This window comes from Oncorhynchus clarkii, unplaced genomic scaffold (assembly GCF_045791955.1).
Source record: "Oncorhynchus clarkii lewisi isolate Uvic-CL-2024 unplaced genomic scaffold, UVic_Ocla_1.0 unplaced_contig_6398_pilon_pilon, whole genome shotgun sequence".
Taxonomy (NCBI): Eukaryota; Metazoa; Chordata; class Actinopteri; order Salmoniformes; family Salmonidae; genus Oncorhynchus; species Oncorhynchus clarkii.
In genome coordinates this window covers 50001-70000 of record NW_027258104.1, presented here as the reverse complement: position 1 = coordinate 70000, position 20000 = coordinate 50001, and the positions used below count along the sequence as shown (strand labels likewise).

At 46.9% G+C, this 20000-nt stretch overlaps 2 protein-coding genes across 3 annotated transcripts in view; one reads left to right on the top strand and one right to left on the bottom strand.

Moving 5' to 3' along the window:
• The window catches only part of LOC139395669 (glyoxylate reductase/hydroxypyruvate reductase-like), a 14614-nt gene extending 14048 nt beyond the window's left edge, over positions 1–566 (bottom strand). The window contains exon 1 of one of the 2 annotated variants that reach the window (XM_071142996.1): positions 255–566. In XM_071142996.1, the coding sequence (XP_070999097.1) occupies positions 255–439 (185 nt within the window). In that variant the 5' untranslated portion in view covers positions 440–566. The remainder of the gene's footprint in view (positions 1–254) is intronic. The other variant, XM_071142997.1, reaches the window with a different exon arrangement.
• A 2254-nt stretch (positions 567–2820) lies between these two features.
• LOC139395667 (ubiquitin-like modifier-activating enzyme 6) overlaps positions 2821–20000 on the top strand; it is a 39371-nt gene continuing 22191 nt past the window's right edge. Inside the window, exons 1-16 of the mRNA XM_071142994.1 lie at positions 2821–2901; positions 5220–5294; positions 6063–6157; positions 8495–8523; positions 10334–10428; positions 11583–11694; positions 11804–11884; positions 14148–14270; positions 14365–14488; positions 15110–15213; positions 16716–16778; positions 16886–16962; positions 17665–17731; positions 18273–18416; positions 18702–18769; positions 18867–18945. Of these exons, the coding sequence (XP_070999095.1) occupies positions 2879–2901; positions 5220–5294; positions 6063–6157; positions 8495–8523; positions 10334–10428; positions 11583–11694; positions 11804–11884; positions 14148–14270; positions 14365–14488; positions 15110–15213; positions 16716–16778; positions 16886–16962; positions 17665–17731; positions 18273–18416; positions 18702–18769; positions 18867–18945 (1359 nt within the window). The 5' untranslated portion in view covers positions 2821–2878. The remainder of the gene's footprint in view (positions 2902–5219; positions 5295–6062; positions 6158–8494; positions 8524–10333; positions 10429–11582; positions 11695–11803; positions 11885–14147; positions 14271–14364; positions 14489–15109; positions 15214–16715; positions 16779–16885; positions 16963–17664; positions 17732–18272; positions 18417–18701; positions 18770–18866; positions 18946–20000) is intronic.

Sequence of the window (20000 nt, the reverse complement as noted above, 5' to 3'; positions counted from 1 at the left end):
ACCCAGAAGTCAATGATGAACCTCACACGACAACATTTCAGAACGTTCCGTTAGAATGAATGACAACTTGATAGGTTAGCCTCCACGAATGACTAAAGGACATTAAGTTAAATTAAAGACACGATCCAAAACCTAAAGCCTACATAACATGAAATTAAAAGCAAAAAATAATTAGATTTAAAGAATATAATTCTATTAAAAAGTAGACCTACAGAACCAGAACGGCAACAAGAGAAAAGTGTGATCTCACTCACTGTCCAGACTCGCTGAGAATCTTCAGCCCCTCCGGCGGGATCTGTCGCGTGATGTAGACCCGCGGTAGAGACGACATCTCTCTCTGCACGGCGCCCGGTAAACCCCCGGTAATACTTAATGAGTTTAACGGCACAACGGCAATCCGCTGGAGAGCCACGCGCAGAGCCACGCGACCGCACCACATCGTCGAGGAGAGGAGGTCTGGAGCTTTAGAGAGAGAAATGTAATTTCATTTAAATCTGTTAAAAACAAGGACTTCGCAACCTGAGCGCCTTTTCTGGTGTGTGTCGTATGTGTGTGTTGTTTTTGGCAGGAGTTCAGAGGGGAGGTACCGTAGGGGGTTGCCGTTCGGCCAATATGAAGGGAGGGATGGTTGACAGAGATTGCTGGCTTCACACACACACACACACACACACACACACACACACACACACACACACACACACACACACACACACACACACACACACACACACACACACACACACAGAGTTTGATCCTGTTGTACATGTAGCTATGTAAGTAACCACTAACCAGACAGTTGTGTGAAACAGGCTATGAGGCTCAGCCATGATGACCTGTGATCCACTGTTAACTAATATGGACCACATGACATGATCCAGTCAGCTCTATATAGATCTACTATCTATCTGTTATCTATTGTTACAGTCTAACTAACAACATCAGGTCTACTGTCTATCTGTTATCTATTGTTACAGTCTAACTAACAACATCAGGTCTACTGTCTATCTGTTATCTATTGTTACAGTCTAACTAACATCAGGTCTACTATCTATCTGTTATCTATTGTAATAGTCTAACTAACATCAGGTCTACTGTCTATCTGTTATCTATTGTTACAGTCTAACTAACAACATCAGGTCTACTGTCTATCTGTTATCTATTGTTACAGTATAACTAACATCAGGTCTACTATCTATCTGTTATCTATTGTTACAGTCTAACTAACAACAGGTCTACTATCTATCTGTTATCTATTGTTACAGTCTAACTAACAACATCAGGTCTACTGTCTATCTGTTATCTATTGTTACAGTCTAACTAACTAACAACATCAGGTCTACTGTCTATCTGTTATCTATTGTTACAGTCTAACTAACATCAGGTCTACTATCTATCTGTTATCTATTGTTACAGTCTAACTAACTAACAACATCAGGTCTACTGTCTATCTGTTATCTATTGTTACAGTCTAACTAACTAACAACATCAGGTCTACTGTCTATCTGTTATCTATTGTTACAGTCTAACTAACAACATCAGGTCTACTGTCTATCTGTTATCTATTGTTATAGTCTAACTAACATCAGGTCTACTGTCTATCTGTTATCTATTGTTATAGTCTAACTAACATCAGGTCTACTGTCTATCTGTTATCTATTGTTATAGTCTCACTAACATCAGGTCTACTGTCTATCTGTTATCTATTGTTATAGTCTCACTAACATCAGGTCTACTATCTATCTGTTATCTGTTGTTATAGTCTAACATCAGGTCTACTGTCTATCTGTTATCTATTGTTACAGTCTAACTAACAACATCAGGTCTACTGTCTATCTGTTATCTATTGTTATAGTCTCACTAATATCAGGTCTACTATCTATCTGTTATCTATTGTTATAGTCTAACTAACATCAGGTCTACTGTCTATCTGTTATCTATTGTTATAGTCTAACTAACATCAGGTCTACTGTCTATCTGTTATCTATTGTTACAGTCTAACTAACAACATCAGGTCTATTGTCTATCTGTTATCTATTGTTACAGTCTCCCAAAATTAGGATTAAGCCTACAGTAGGATAATTTACTAAAATTAGTGACGTCATCGTTGGGTTTTTCCTGACCATGGGACCTGACAAGGACTAACTCTAGGTTCTAAGGGTCCAAGGGCCAAGAGTACAGGACCCTTAGACCCAGACCCCCTCTCATCCTCACCCCCTCTCCCCTAACCTCCTCACCCTCTTACCCTCTCTCCACTCACCTAATCTCCCCTCACCCCCCCACCTCATCACCTCCTTCACCTCCCTCACCCCTCTTCTCCCTCACCTCTTCACCTCTTCACCCCCTCTCCTCCCTCACCCCTTCACCCCCTCTCCTCCCTCACCCCCCACCTCTTCTACCCCTCTCCTCCCTCACCCCTTCACCCCCTCACCCCTTCACCCCCTCTCCTCCCTTCACCCCCTCTCCTCCCTCACCCGTATTAGTTAGAGAGTCTGAGTTGTAAATGTTTCACTGGGCAGATGAACTTTGGCTGTTTGAACAGTGTCTCTGTTTTCTTTCAAAATGTAAAATGGTGTCTTGCAGGTTTTCAATAGGACCCATGATACTATGCACTATGATGCCTACACTTAATATGGAATCTGGTAAAATAAAAATGGCCGCAATGCCAAATACTCCCGAGAGAAAGAACAAATCACTTGTCTGGATATCCCAAAACATTTTTTTTTTCAGTTGTTTTTTTGTATCTTATTATTTCTTTAATAATCTATCAAATAAATATAATTTAAACGTGAACCTTGTCATGTGATCTGGGTAACCCGGAACAGTTTGATGTGTTATTTTTTTTAGCTGAACACAACCCTTCATTCGTAACAACAACTCAATGAACCTATCGTACACCGACAGGTAAGATATTTCGTCTCTGAATGACGATTTTTAAAGCGCATTTTTCGCAACATTCACAAATACCATTATGGACCCGTATCTGCAACCATAGGGAGATTTGTGCTTGATAAGTCATGACTTTTCAAGTCTATGGAGGGTTTTTTGCACTGACCCGGCATCGGGCAGTATCAATCAATCAATAAAATGTATTTATAAAGCCTTCAGTTTTTTTTTTTTTACATCAGCCGATGTACACAAAGTGTTTTGTACAGAAACCCAGCCGAAAACCCCCCCAAAACAGCAAGCAATGCAGATGTAGAAATCTAGCTAGTGCTAGCTAACGCCCTTCTGAGTAAGCAGTCAATGCTAAGTTAGGTTAGCCGTCGTTCCTAGCAAGATAAACACATAAGTTAGCTATTGACAAGGCTTTGAGAAGTTGTCAACCTCAAAATATGTAATATGGTACTACTACTAGTGTTACTGCTACTCTTATAACGTCCTCACGTTATTGTAGCTAGCTACTAGTAGCTAACTGCAGATTTTGGGACCAGGAAGATAGCTAGTTAGGAACCCATTAGTTAGGTAGCAAGCCCATTAGCTAGTTAGCAAGCCCATCAGCTAGTTAGCAATCCCATTAGCTAGTTAGCAAGGCCATCAGCTAGTTAGCAAGCCCATAAGATAGTTAGCAAGTTGGCAAGCCCATTAGCTAGTTAGCAAGCCCATTAGCAAGTTGGCAAGCCCATTAGCTAGTTAGCAAGCCCATTAGCTAGTTAGCCAGCCCATTAGCTAGTTAGCAATAGTGTTTATTTTGCTAGCTAACTTTACTCAGATATCAACTTCATTTGGGGTGGTGATGTAGCTAGACAGAAACTTTTCGCTCACTAAACAGAAAGCTTGATGTTGCTAGCTAAGTCGGAAAAACCCTTGTACCTTGACATTGGACAGCTGAGTATCATCATATAGTGAGTGGATTGTTCTGTAGCTATTGCTGCACATCAGGATATCCCGGGGTGACAACATCGTGTTATCAGATGTTACACAGACAAAGCTAGCGAAAATCATGTATTTGAGAATAACGTGACACAGGTATTCCTCCTCTTTTATCTCACCTGTAAGGACAGAACAGTTTCCCTTTTCAATCCTGGTCCCCAGAGACCCACCCACAGGGTGTATAGGCTTCTGTTTACAGCCCAGCACTAAACACACCTGGTAAACCAACTCAATGGATGGATAACAATCCTGGTCCCCAGAGACCCACCCACAGGGTGTATAGGCTTCTGTTTACAGCCCCCAGCACTAACACACCTGATAAACTAACTCAATGTATGGATAACAATCCTGGTCCCCAGAGACCCACCCACAGGATGTGTAGGCTTCTGTTTACAGCCCAGCACTAACACACACCTGATAAACCAACTCAATGGATGGATAACAATCCTGGTCCCCAGAGACCCACCCACAGGGTGTGTAGGCTTCTGTTTACAGCCCAGCACTAACACACCTGGTAAACCAACTCAATGGATGGATAACAATCCTGGTCCCCAGAAACCCACCCACAGGGTGTGTAGGCTTCTGTTTACAGCCCAGCACTAACACACCTGATAAACCAACTCGATGGCTGAATAAAAAGTTGGTCCATTGTATCAGGACTCTTAAGTACTGGGTTGGAATGAAAGCCTGCACATCCAGTCTATGGGTGCGTCCCAATTATATGCGTCCTTATTTGTAAAGTGTGCACTACGTCCCACAAACTCCTCTGAAATGAGTGGGTTGGTGGAGGAGAGTAGAGGTTGACCTCTAGAGGAGAGAGGGAGTCTCTTATTCCTGTCGTTTATATCCAAAGCAGTGAAGGGAATTGTACAAGTGCACATTTTGGGAGGAAGGAGAGACAATTGGGACGTAGGCCCCCCTGTGTCCTCAGGACTAAGGTGTAGAACAGTGGCGTAGACCAAGGTTTCCCAAACTGGGTCCTGGGGTCCACTCTGGGTCCACTCTGGGTCCTGGGGTTCCACTCTGGGTCCTGGGGTTCCACTCTGGGTCCTGGGGGTCCACTCTGGTTCCTGAGGCCCCACTCTGGTTCCTGAGGCCCCACTCTGCGTCCTGAGGCCCCACTCTGGGTCCTGGGTTCCAACTCTGGGTCCTTGGGTCCCCCCTGGTTGCACGTTTTTGCCCTAGCACTACACAGCTGATTTTAAATAACCAACTCCTCATCAAGCTTTGATTATTTGAATCAGTTGTGTAGTGCTGGGGGCCCGCGGGAGCCAGGACAGAGTTCATATAACCCTGACATCAGAAGGACTTCTCTCCTCCATGATCTCTCTCTCTCTCTCAATATCCAGTGCTTCTAGGACCAGTGAGTTTTCCCCTCCCGAGATGTCAGCTGACTCCATGGAGATTGATGACTCCCTGTACAGGTAAATCCCGTACTACCTATTTTAAGTATAATGACATGCCAGTAATAGTTACAACAAAACATGTTCTAGGTGCTGACTGACTCACAACAACATCATCTGATCTTCCCTGCCCCCCCCCCTCTTCCCTGCCTCCCCCTCTTCCCTGCCCCCCCCCCTTCCCTGCCCCCCCTCTTCCCTGCCTCCCTCCCCCTCTCTCCCTAATCCCTTTCCCTGCCTCCCCCTCTTCCCTGCCTCCCTCCCCCTCTTCCCTGCCTCCCTCCCCCTCTCCCCTGCCTCCCTCTCCCTGCCTCCCCCTCTTCCCTGCCTCCCTCCCCCTCTCTCCCTGCCTCCCTCTCCCTGCCTCCCCCTCTTCCCTGCCTCCCTCCCCCTCTCTCCCTAATCCCTCTCCCTGCCTCCCTCTCTCTCCTCTCCATCCTCCCTCCCTCTCTCTCCTCTCCCTAACCCCCATCCTCCCTCACCCCTTCTCCCTAACCCCCATCCTCCCTCACCCCCCCTCCCTAACACCCATCCTCCCTCCCTTTCTCCCCTCTCCCTCCCTAACCCCCATCCTCCCTCTCCCTCCCTCCCTAACCCCCCATCCTCCCTCTCCCTCCCTAACCCCCATCCTCCCTCCCTCTCTCTCCCTAACCCCCCATCCTCCCTCCCTCTCTCCCCTCTCCCTCCCTAACCCCCATCCTCCCTCCCTCTCTCTCCCTAACCCCCCATCCTCCCTCCCTCTCTCTTCCCTCCTCCCTCCCTCCCCCCTCCCTCCTCCCCCCCCCCCTCCAGTCGTCAGAGGTATGTCCTGGGGGACAGTGCTATGCAGCAGATGGCTCAGTCGTCTGTCTTCCTCAGTGGAATGGGAGGACTGGGAGTGGAGATCGGTAGGTGGCAGACGCATCAAATAACACATAGCATTACGTGACATTACATGACATAGCATTATGTGACATTACATGACATAGCATTACATTATGTGACATTACATGACATAGCATTACATGATGTGACATTACATGACATAGCATTACATTATGTGACATTACATGACATAGCATTACATTATGTGACATTACATGACATAGCATTGCATTATGTGACATTACATGACATAGCATTACATTATGTGACATTACATTACAGCATTACATCATGTGACATTACATGACATAGCATTACATTATGTGACATTACATGACATAGCATTACATCATGTGACATTACATGACATAGCATTACATTATGTGACATTACATGACATAGCATTACATCATGTGACATTACATGACAGCATTACATCATGTGACATTACATGACATAGCATTACATTATGTGACATTACATGACATAGCATTACATCATGTGACATTACATGACATAGCATTACATTATGTGACATTACATGACATAGCATTACATTATGTGACATTACATGACATAGCATTACATTATGTGACATTACATGACATAGCATTGCATTATGTGACATTACATGACATAGCATTACATTATGTGACATTACATGACATAGCATTACATTACGTGACATTACATGACATAGCATTGCATTATGTGACATTACATGACATAGCATTACATCATGTGACATTACATGACATAGCATTACATCATGTGACATTACATGACATAGCATTACATTATGTGACATTACATGACATAGCATTGCATTATGTGACATTACATGACATAGCATTACATTATGTGACATTACATGACATAGCATTGCATTATGTGACATTACATGACATAGCATTGCATTATGTGACATTACATGACATAGCATTACATTATGTGACATTACATGACATAGCATTGCATTATGTGACATTACATGACATAGCATTACATTATGTGACATTACATTACAGCATTACATCATGTGACATTACATTACAGCATTACATCATGTGACATTACATTACAGCATTACATCATGTGACATTACATTACAGCATTACATCATGTGACATTACATTACAGCATTACATCATGTGACATTACATTACAGCATTACATCATGTGACATTACATTACAGCATTACATCATGTGACATTACATTACAGCATTACATCATGTGACATTACATTACAGCATTACATCATGTGACATTACATTACAGCATTACATCATGTGACATTACATTACATTACATTACAGCATTACATCATGTGACATTACATTACATAGCATTACATCATGTGACATGACATTACAGCATTACATCATGTGACATTACATTACAGCATTACATCATGTGACATTACATTACAGCATTACATCATGTGACATTACATTACAGCATTACATCATGTGACATTACATTACATAGCATTACATCATGTGACATTACATTACAGCATTACATCATGTGACATTACATTACAGCATTACATCATGTGACATTACATTACAGCATTACATCATGTGACATTACATTACAGCATTACATCATGTGACATTACATTACAGCATTACATCATGTGACATTACATTACAGCATTACATCATGTGACATTACATTACAGCATTACATCATGTGACATTACATTACAGCATTACATCATGTGACATTACATTACAGCATTACATCATGTGACATTACATTACAGCATTACATCATGTGACATTACATTACAGCATTACATCATGTGACATTACATGACATAGCATTACATCATGTGACATTACATGACATAGCATTACATTATGTGACATTACATTACAGCATTGCATCATGTGACATTACATTACAGCATTACATCATGTGACATTACATTACATAGCATTACATGACGTAGCATTACATGACATAGCATTACATGACATAGCATTACATTATGTGACATGACATGACATAGCATTACATCATGTGACATTACATGACATAGCATTACATTATGTGACATTACATTACAGCATTGCATCATGTGACATTACATTACAGCATTACATCATGTGACATTACATTACATAGCATTACATGACGTAGCATTACATGACATAGCATTACATGACATAGCATTACATTATGTGACATGACATGACATAGCATCACGGTACATGCCAGAACATGCCATTAAGTGACATGACATAGCCATGACATGACATAGCGTTCAGTGAGTGTTTACAGTATGTATTGTGTCCATGTATTTCCTGTCATGTGACCGACGTCAGTCATCTCTGCCCTGTGTTTTCACAGCAAAGAACATCGTGTTGGCAGGTGTGAAGGTGAGTGAGATTTTAGACTGTGGCCCAAATTCCATCCTATTCCCCATAAGTCTCTGGTCACTAGTAGTTCACTATATAGGGAATAGGTCTCTGGTCTATAGTAGTTCACTATATAGGGAATAGGGCCCTGGTCTATAGTAGTACCACTATATAGGGAATAGGGCTCTAGTCTATAGTAGTGTACTATATAGGGAATAGGGCTCTGGTCTATAGTAGTACCACTATATAGGGAATAGGGCTCTAGTCTATAGTAGTGTACTATATAGGGAATAGGGCTCTGGTCTATAGTAGTGTACTATATAGGGAATAGGGCTCTGGTCTATAGTAGTTCACTATATAGGGAATAGGGCTCTGGTCACTACTAGTTCACTATATAGGGAATAGGGCTCTGGTCTATAGTAGTGTACTATATAGGGAATAGGGCTCTGGTCTATAGTAGTGTACTATATAGGGAATAGGGCTCTGGTCTATAGTAGTTCACTATATAGGGAATAGGGCTCTGGTCACTACTAGTTCACTATATAGGGAATAGGGCTCTGGTCTATAGTAGTGTACTATATAGGGAATAGGGCTCTGGTCTATAGTAGTGTACTATATAGGGAATAGGGCTCTGGTCTATAGTAGTGTACTATATAGGGAATAGGGCTCTGGTCTATAGTAGTTCACTATATAGGGAATAGGGCTCTGGCCACTAGTAGTACCACTATATAGGGAATAGGGCTCTGGTCTATAGTAGTACCACTATATAGGGAATAGGGCTCTAGTCTATAGTAGTACCACTATATAGAGAATAGGGCTCTGGTCTATAGTAGTTCACTATATAGGGAATAGGGCTCTGGTCTATAGTAGTACCACTACATAGGGAATAGGGCTCTGGTCTATAGTAGTACCACTATATAGGGAATAGGGCTCTGGTCTATAGTAGTACCACTATATAGGGAATAGGGCTCTGGTCTATAGTAGTACCACTATATAGGGAATAGGGCTCTGGCCTATAGTAGTTCACTATATAGGGAATAGGGCTCTGGTCTATAGTAGTACCACTATATAGGGAATAGGGTTCTGCTCTATAGTAGTACCACTATATAGGGAATAGGGCTCTGGTCTATAGTAGTACCACTATATAGGGAATAGGGCTCTGGTCTATAGTAGTGTACTATATAGGGAATAGGGCTCTGGTCTATAGTAGTGTACTATATAGGGAATAGGGCTCTGGTCTATAGTAGTTCACTATATAGGGAATAGGGCTCTGGTCACTAGTAGTTCACTATATAGGGAATAGGGCTCTGGTCTATAGTAGTACCACTATATAGGGAATAAGGCTCTGGTCACTAGTAGTACCACTATATAGGGAATAGGGCTCTGGTCTATAGTAGTGTACTATATAGGGAATAGGGCTCTGGTCTATAGTAGTGTACTATATAGGGAATAGGGCTCTGGTCTATAGTAGTGTACTATATAGGGAATAGGGCTCTGGTCTATAGTAGTGTACTATATAGGGAATAGGGCTCTGGTTTATAGTAGTTCACTATATAGGGAACAGGTCTCTGGTCTATAGTAGTACACTATATAGGGAGTAGGGCTCTGGTCTATAGTAGTATGCTATATAGGGAATAGGGCTCTGGTCTATAGTAGTGCACTATATAGGGAATAGGGCCCTGGTCTATAGTAGTGTACTATATAGGGAATAGGGCTCTGGTCATCATGTTTCATGAGAGTGAAATGGATTTAATTAGGGGGACCTGGCTTTATTGACGTGTGTGTGTGTGTGTGTGTGTGTGTGTCTGTGTCTGTGTGTGTGTGTGTATAGGTGTTGACGCTGCATGACACTAAGCAGTGTGAGACGTGGGACTTGGGCTCCAACTTCTTCCTCAGACAGGACGATGTGCTGACTCAGAGGAACAGGTGAGACCAGACCTGGCTTCTCGGTAACACAGGAAACAGGAAACGGGGGGTCGGGACACAATCCCCTAACTTTCCCCAAAAATACCCATGTTTTCATTGTTTGAATTAGGTTTAATGCTTTGAATTGATATTTATCTCTCTCTCTCTGTCTCTCTCTCACTCTCTCTCTGTCTCTGTCTCTCTCTCTCTCTCTGTCTCTCTCTCTGTCTCTCTCTCTCTCTCTCTCTCTCTGTCTCTCTCTCTCTCTCGTCTGTCTCTCTCGTCTGTCTCTCTCTCTCTCTCTCTGTCTCTCTCTCTCTCTCTCTCTGTCTCTGTCTCTCTCTCTCTGTCTCTGTCTCTCTCTCTCTCTCTGTCTCTCTCTCTGTCTCTCTCTCTCTCTCTCTCTCTCTGTCTCTCTCTCTCTCTCGTCTGTCTCTCTCGTCTGTCTCTCTCTCTCTCTCTCTGTCTCTCTCTCTCTCTCTCTCTGTCTCTGTCTCTCTCTCTCTCGTCTGTCTCTCTCTTTCTGTCTCTGTCTCTCTCTCTCTCTCTTGTCTCTCTCTCTCTCTTTCTGTCTCTCTCTGTCTCTCTCTCTCTCTCTCTCTCTGTCTCTGTCTTTCTCCTTGTCTCTCTCTTTCTGTCTCTCTGTCTCTCTCTCTCGCTCTCTGTCTCTCTCTGCCTTTCTCTGTCTCTCTCTGTCTGTCTCTCTGTCTCTCTCTCTCTTTGTCTCTCTCTGTCTCTCTCTCTTGTCTCTCTCTCTCTCTTTCTGTCTCTCTCTGTCTCTCTCTCTCTCTCTCTCTCTGTCTCTGTCTTTCTCCTTGTCTCTCTCTTTCTGTCTCTCTGTCTCTCTCTCTCGCTCTCTGTCTCTCTCTGCCTTTCTCTGACTCTCTCTGTCTGTCTCTCTGTCTCTCTCTCTCTTTGTCTCTCTCTCTCTCTCTCTCTCTCGTCTCTCTCTCTCTTGTCGCTCTCTCTCTCTTTCTGTCTCTCTCTCTCTCTCTCTGTCTCTTTCTATGTCTTTCTCTGTCTTTATCTCTCTCTCTCTGTCTCTCTCTCTGTCTCTCTCTCTCTGTCTCTCTCTCTCTCTCTCTCTCTCTCTCTCTGTCTCTCTCCCTGTCTCTCTCTGTCTCTCTCTCCCTGTCTCTCTCTGTCTCTCTATCTCTCTCTCTCCTCTCTCCCAGGGCTTTGGCGGTCCATCCCAAGGTAGCGGAGTTGAACCCTTACGTCCACGTGGACACGTCCTCCTCCTCTCTCGACCTCTCCACTGACCTCTGCTTCCTCAAGAGGTACCAGGTGAGAGAGACACACACACACACGTCTTGTTGATGAGTGATTCTGCACAGTTGGGACTGTAAAGCAATGGATTTGAAACACTGTTGACTGTCCTTGTTGTGTTGCCCAGTGTGTGATCCTGACTGAGGCCAGGCTGAGTCTCCAGAAGAAAATCAATGACTTCTGTCACTTCCATCAGCCTCCTATCAGGGTAAGACCTCTAGAGACCCTCCTATCAGGGTGAGACCTATAGAGACCCTCCTATCAGGGTGAGACCTATAGAGACCCTCCTATCAGGGTGAGACCTCTACATATAGAGACCCTCCTATCAGGGTCAGACCTCTACATATAGAGACCCTCCTATCAGGGTAAGACCTCTAGAGACCCTCCTATCAGGGTGAGACCTCTACATATAGAGACCCTCCTATCAGGGTGAGACCTCTAGAGTCCCTCCTATCAGGGTCAGACCTCTACATATAAAGACCCTCCTATCAGGATCAGACCTCTACATATAGAGACCCTCCTATCAGGGTGAGACCTCTAGAGACCCTCCTATCAGGGTCAGACCTCTACAGATAGAGACTCTCCTATCAAGGTAAGACCTCTAGAGACCCTCCTATCAGGGTGAGACCTCTACATATAGAGACCCTCCTATCAGGGTAAGACCCATAGAGACCCTCCTATCAGGATCAGACCTCTACATATAGAGACCCTCCTATCAGGGTGAGACCTCTATATATAGAGACCCTCCTATCAGGGTAAGACCTCTAGAGACCCTCCTATCAGGGTGAGACCTATAGAGACCCTCCTATCAGGGTGAGACCTCTAGAGACCCTCCTATCAGGGTGAGACCTCTACATATAGAGACCCTCCTATCAGGGTCAGACCTCTACATATAGAGACCCTCCTATCAGGGTAAGACCTCTAGAGACCCTCCTATCAGGGTGAGACCTCTACATATAGAGACCCTCCTATCAGGGTGAGACCTCTAGAGTCCCTCCTATCAGGGTCAGACCTCTACATATAGAGACCCTCCTATCAGGATCAGACCTCTACATATAGAGACCCTCCTATCAGAGTGAGACCTCTAGAGACCCTCCTATCAGGGTGAGACCTCTACATATAGAGACCCTCCTATCAGGGTCAGACCTCTACAGATAGAGACCCTCATATCAAGGTAAGACCTCTAGAGACCCTCCTATCAGGGTGAGACCTCTACATATAGAGACTCTCCTATCAGGGTAAGACCCATAGAGACCCTCCTATCAGGATCAGACCTCTACATATAGAGACCCTCCTATCAGGGTGAGACCTCTATATATAGAGACCCTCCTATCAGGATCAGACCTCTAGAGTCCCTCCTATCAGGATCAGACCTCTACATATAGAGACCCTCCTATGAGGGTGAGACTTCTACCCTGGTCTGGTGCACTATATAGGGAATAGGGCCCTGGTCTGGTGCACTATATAGGGAATAGGGCCCTGGTCTGGTGCACTATATAGGGAATAGGGCCCTGGTCTGGTGCACTATATAGGGAATAGGGCCCTGGTCTGGTGCACTATATAGGGAATAGGGCCCTGGTCTGGTGCACTATATAGGGAATAGGGCCCTGGTCCGGTGCACTATATAGGGAATAGGGCCCTGGTCTGGTGCACTATATAGGGAATAGGGCCCTGGTCTGGTGCACTATATAGGGAATAGGGCCCTGGTCTGGTGCACTATATAGGGAATAGGGCCCTGGTCTGGTGCACTATATAGGGAATAGGGCCCTGGTCTGGTGCACTATATAGGGAATAGGGCCCTGGTCTGGTGCACTATATAGGGAATAGGGCCCTGGTCTGGTGCACTATATAGGGAATAGGGCCCTGGTCTGGTGCACTATATAGGGAATAGGGCCCTGGTCTGGTGCACTATATAGGGAATAGGGCCCTGGTCTGGTGCACTATATAGGGAATAGGGCCCTGGTCTGGTGCACTATATAGGGAATAGGGCCCTGGTCTGGTGCACTATATAGGGAATAGGGCCCTGGTCTGGTGCACTATATAGGGAATAGGGCCCTGGTCTGGTGCACTATATAGGGAATAGGGCCCTGGTCTGGTGCACTATATAGGGAATAGGGCCCTGGTCTGGTGCACTATATAGGGAATAGGGCCCTGGTCTGGTGCACTATATAGGGAATAGAGCACTGGTCTGGTGCCCTATATAGGGAATAGGGCACTGGTCAATGGTTCACTTTATAGGGAATATAGTGCAATTTGGGCAGTGCCCTAAGAGGTTGCGTCCCAATCATGTCCTTCCTCCTGAAGTGATTGGATTGGTAGAGGGATCAAATCCAAATTGGTGTCCTATCAAATCCATGGAAGTTGAAGTGCACACGTGAGGAGACAGGAGAGATGATTTGGTCCGCGGCCTCGTCCCCCCCCCCCCCCCCCCCCCCAGGAACTAAAAGCATGTCGTCTCTGTTCCCTTGCAGTTCATTGGGTGTGACGCGTATGGGATCTGTGTGAGAGTGTTCTGTGACTTCGGGGACCAGTTTGAGGTGTCGGACCCCACTGGAGAGGAAGCCAAGGAGATGTTTATTCAGAACATCACACAGGTACACACACACACACACACACACACACACACACACACACACACACACACACACACACACCCCTCCTCTCTGACCTCTAACCTCTGATCTGTAGGGTAACCCAGGGGTGGTAACCTGTATGGACAGCAGGACCCACGGCCTCCAGACTGGACAGAGTGTTCTCTTCAGAGAGGTCAACGGCATGGACACCCTCAACGGCACCGCGCGACAGGTCACAGGTACTGATACGACAGGCCTATGACAGGTCACAGGTACTGATACGACAGGCCTATGACAGGTCACAGGTACTGATACGACAGGCCTATGACAGGTCACAGGTACTGATACGACAGGCCTATGACAGGTCACAGGTACTGATACGACAGTCCTATGACAGGTCACAGGTACTGATACGACAGTCCTATGACAGGTCACAGGTACTGATAGGACAGTCTTGTCAGAGGTGCTGATAGGACAGTCCTATGACAGGTCACAGGTACTGATACGACAGTCCTATGACAGGTCACAGGTACTGATACGACAGTCCTACGACAGGTCACAGGTACTGATACGACAGGCTTATGACAGGTCACAGGTACTGATAGGACAGTCTTGTCACAGGTGCTGATAGGACAGGCCTATGACAGGTCACAGGTACTGATACGACAGTCCTATGACAGGTCACAGGTACTGATAGGACAGTCTTGTCACAGGTGCTGATAGGACAGTCCTATGACAGGTCACAGGTGCTGATACGACAGTCTTATGACAGGTCACAGGTGCTGATAGGACAGTCCTACGACAGGTCACAGGCAGGAGAAGGTTGTATCACTGTTGATAATAATGTGTGTGTGTGTCAGTCCTCTCTCCCTACAGTTTCAGCGTAGGGGACACGTCATGTCTGCAGCCCTATGCACACGGAGGCTTCTTCCTGCTGGTCAAAACCCCCAGAACGTACAGCTTCGTAAGTAACACAACCACAACACGACCGCAGTACGACGTTCATTAAACGACACCGTGTTTAAATGGTTTACACTGAAAGGAACATTCCATCTTTCAGGATAATTTGTTTTTATTTGTCCGCTGTTGATACAGTCTCAAAATGTCAGTCATCAAGTTGTCCAGATCTAGTTTCCAGTCAGCGTCGTACGGCGTCATACTGCCTCATACTGCCGTCATACTGCCTCATACTACGGCGTCATACTGCCATACTGTCATACTGCCTCATACGGTGTCATACTGCCTCATACGGTGTCATACTGCCTCATACAGTGTCATACTGCCTCATACTGCCTCATACTGCCTCATACTGTCTCATACTGCCTCATACGGTGTCATACTGCCTCATACTGCCTCATACGGTGTCATACTGCCTCATACGGTGTCATACTGCCTCATACGGTGTCATACTGCCTCATACGGTGTCATACTGCCTCATACGGTGTCATACTGCCTCATACTGCCTCATACGGTGTCATACTGTCTCATACTGCCTCATACGGTGTCATACTGCCTCATACTGTGTCATACTGCCTCATACGGTGTCATACTGCCTCATACTGCCTCATACGGTGTCATACTGCCTCATACGGTGTCATACTGTCTCATACTGCCTCATACGGTGTCATACTGCCTCATACGGTGTCATACTGCCTCATACTGTGGCACCAAAAGACAGTTTGCAGTGGTCTTTTCCTTAAACGTCCCCGTCCGTGTGTCTCCGTCCGTGTGTCTCTGTCCGTGAGTCTCTGTCCGTGAGTCTCTGTCCGTGTCTCTTTCTGTCCGTGTCTCTCTGTCCGTGTGTCTCCGTCCGTGTGTCTCCGTCCGTGTGTCTCCGTCCGTGTGTCTCCGTCCGTGTGTCTCTGTCCGCGTGTCTCTGTCCGTGTCTCTGTCCGTGTCTCTGTCCGTGTCTCTGTCCGTGTCTCTGTCCGTGTGTCTCTGTCCGTGTCTCTGTCCGTGTGTCTCTGTCCGTGTGTCTCTGTCCGTGTGTCTCTGTCTGTGTGTCTCTGTCTGTGTGTCTCTGTCCGTGTGTCTCTGTCCCTGTGTCTCTGTCCCTTTGTCTCTGTCTGCGTGTCTCTGTCCCTGTGTCTCTGTCCGTGTCTCTGTCCCTGTGTCTCTGTCCCTTTGTCTCTGTCTGCGTGTCTCTGTCCCTGTGTCTCTGTCCGTGTCTCTGTCTGTGTGTCTCTGTCCGTGTGTCTCTGTCCCTGTGTCTCTGTCCCTTTGTCTCTGTCTGCGTGTCTCTGTCCCTGTGTCTCTGTCCGTGTGTCTCTGTCTGCGTGTCTCTGTCCCTGTGTCTCTGTCCGTGTGTCTCTGTCTGCGTGTCTCTGTCTGCGTGTCTCTGTCCGTGTGTCTCTGTCCGTGTGTCTCTGTCCGTGTGTCTCTGTCCGTGTGTCTCCGTCCGTGTCTCCGTCCGTGTCTCTGTCCCCGTGTCTCTGTCCGTGTGTCTCTGTCCGTGTGTCTCTTCAGGAGACGATGGAGCAGCAGCTGTCTGAGCCTCAGGTCCTGACTCCCGACTTCAGCAAACCAGAGGTGAGAGGTCATAGGTCAGCTCCAGTGTGCTGTGTGTTTGATCTGCTTTGTGTTGGAGCCGTCCCTGAGCTGTTTCCTGTTTTGTCCATTGTGAATGTGTCCCTCAGGCCCCGCTGCAGATCCACGCCGCCATGCTGGCTCTTGATGCCTTCCAGGAGCAACACAACAGACTGCCCAATATTGGGTAACACAACCCCTAGTCCCTACCCTATACTCCCTAGCCCCTCCCCCTACTCCCTAGCCCCTACTTCCTGTATAGCTGGTTGGTCCCTAGCCCCTACTTCCTCTATAGCTGGTTGGTCCCTAGCCCCTACTTCCTCTATAGCTGGTTGGTCCCTAGCCCCTACTTCCTCTATAGCTAGTTGGTCCCTAGCCCCTACTTCCTCTATAGCTGGTTGGTCCCTAGCCCCTACTTCCTCTATAGCTGGTTGGTCCCTAGCCCCTACTTCCTCTATAGCTGGTTGGTCCCTAGCCCCTACTTCCTCTATAGCTGGTTGGTCCCTAGCCCCTACTTCCTCTATAGCTGGTTGGTCCCTAGCCTCTACTTCCTCTATAGCTGGTTGGTCCCTAGCCCCTACTTCCTCTTCAGCTGGTTGGTCCCTAGCCTCTACTTCCTCTATAGCTGGTTGGCCCCTAGTCTCTACTTCCTGTATAGCTGGTTGGCCCCTAGTCTCTACTTCCTGTATAGCTGGTTGGCCCCTAGTCTCTACTTCCTGTATAGCTGGTTGGTCCCTAGCCTCTAATTCCTCTAAAGCTGGTTGGTCCCTAACCTAACTGGTTGGTTCCTCTATAGCTGGTTGGTCCCTAGCCCCTATTTCCTGTATAGCTGGTTAGTCCCTAGCCCCTACTTCCTGTAAAGCTGGTTGTGACTTGTTGTTTTCTCCAGGTGCTGTCAGGATGCGGAGGTTCTGGTCAAACTAACAGAGGAAGTCAACCACACCTTGACAAACAGAGTGAGTGTTTCATCTTCACACACTGTTGTACGTAACAGCTCACACTCATGACACTCCTGTCCTCCCCTCTCTCCCTCCCTCCCTCTCTCCCTCCCTTTCTCCCTCCCTTTCTCCCTCCCTCTCTCCCTCCCTTTCTCCCTCCCTCTCTCCCTCCCTCTCTCCCTCCCTTTCTCCCTCCCTCTCTCCCTCCCTCTCTCCCTCCCTCTCTCCCTCCCTTTCTCCCTCCCTCTCTCCCTCCCTTTCTCCCTCCCTCTCTCCCTCCCTTTCTCCCTCCCTCTCTCCCTCCCTTTCTCCCTCCCTCTCTGCCTCCCTTTCTCCTCTTCCTTCTCCCATCTTCTCCTCTCCCTTCTCTCCCTCCCTTTCTCCTATCCCCTCTCCTCTTCCGTCCTCCGCTCTCTCCCGTCCTTCGCCCTCTCCTCTCTCCATCCCCTCTCTCCTCTCCTCTCTCCATCCCCTCTCATCTCCTCTCTTCTCCTCTCCTCTCCTCTCCTCTCCTTCTCCTCTCCTTCCTCTCTCTCCTCTCCTCTCCTCTCCTCTCCAGGCTCCAGTGAATAGTGAGTTGGTGCGTTGTCTCTCCAGAACGGCGCAGGGTTCTCTCCCTCCATTGGCTGCGGCGGTGGGGGGCATTGCCAGTCAGGAGGTCCTCAAGGCCCTCACGGGGAAGTTTGCCCCACTACAGCAATGGGTAGGTCAACCTACTGCTATCCACCTCACAGAGGTGAGGAGATCTGATTGGTTGTTTGGGTAGGTAATTTATTTTTCTGGTGTTAGAATTCTAATACTGTAGTCTCTCTCTCCCCTCTCTGTCTCTCTCTGTTTCTCTCTGTCTCTGTCTCTCTCTGTCTCTCTCTGTCTCTCTCTGTCTGTCTCTCTGTCTCTCTTCTCTCTCTCTCTTTGTCTCTCTGTCTGTCTCTCTCTCTCTCTGTCTCTCTCTCTGTCTCTGTCTTCTCCTCTCCTCCTCTCTTTCTAGTTCTATCTAGATGCCATAGAGGTAGTGAAACCACTACTGTCTTTTTCAGCAGAGGAGTTTAGCCCCAGGTAAAACACACACACACACACACACACACAGAACACGACAAAGAATCTGAAACGCATAAAGATACGTGTGTGTGTGTGTGTGTGTGTGTGTGTGTAGGGGTGATCGGTACGACGGACTGAGGGCCTGCATCGGGGAGACCATGTGTCTGGAACTCCACAAGCTGAGAGTCTTTATGGTGACAACCCACACTGTTACAACCCACACTGTTACAACCCACACTGTTACAACCCACACTACTACAACCCACGCTGTTACAACCCACACTGTTACAACCCACACTATCACAGCCCACGCTGTTACAACCCATGCTGTTAAAACCCACACTATCACAGCCCACGCTGTTACAACCCACACTATCACAGCCCATGCTGTTACAGCCCACACTATCAGAACCCACGCTGTTACAACCCACACTGTTACAACCCATGCTGTTACAACCCACGCTGTTACAACCCACGCTGTTACAACCCACGCTATCACAGCCCACGCTATCACAGCCCACGCTATCACAGCCCACGCTGTTACGACCCACGCTGGTACGACCCACGCTGTTACGACCCACACTGTTACGACCCACACTATCACAGCCCACGCTGTTACAACCCATGCTGTTACAACCCACACTATCACAGCCCAAGCTGTAACAACCCACACTGTTACAACCCACACTATCACAGCCCACGCTGTTACATCCCATGCTGTTACAACCCACACTATCACAGCCCACACTGTTACAACCCACACTATCACAGCCCACACTATCAGAACCCACTCTGTTACAACCCACTCTGTTACAACCCACGCTGTTACAACCCACGCTGTACAACCCACGCTATCACAGCCCACGCTATCACAGCCCACGCTATCACAGCCCACGCTGGTACGACCCACGCTGTTACGACCCACACTGTTACGACCCACACTGTTACAACCCACATTGTTACAACCCACACTATTACAACCCACGCTGTTTACAACCCACTACTGTCTTAACCCACACTGTTACAACCCACTCTGTTACAACCCACTACTGTCCCAACCCACGCTGGCCCAACCCACGCTGTCCCAACCCACGCGGTTACAACCCACACGGTTACAACCCACACGGTCACAACCCACGCTGTTTACAACCCACTACTGTCTCAACCCACACTACTACAACCCACGCTGTTACAACCCACTCTGTTACAGCCCATGCTGTTACAACCCACTACTGTCTCAACCCACACT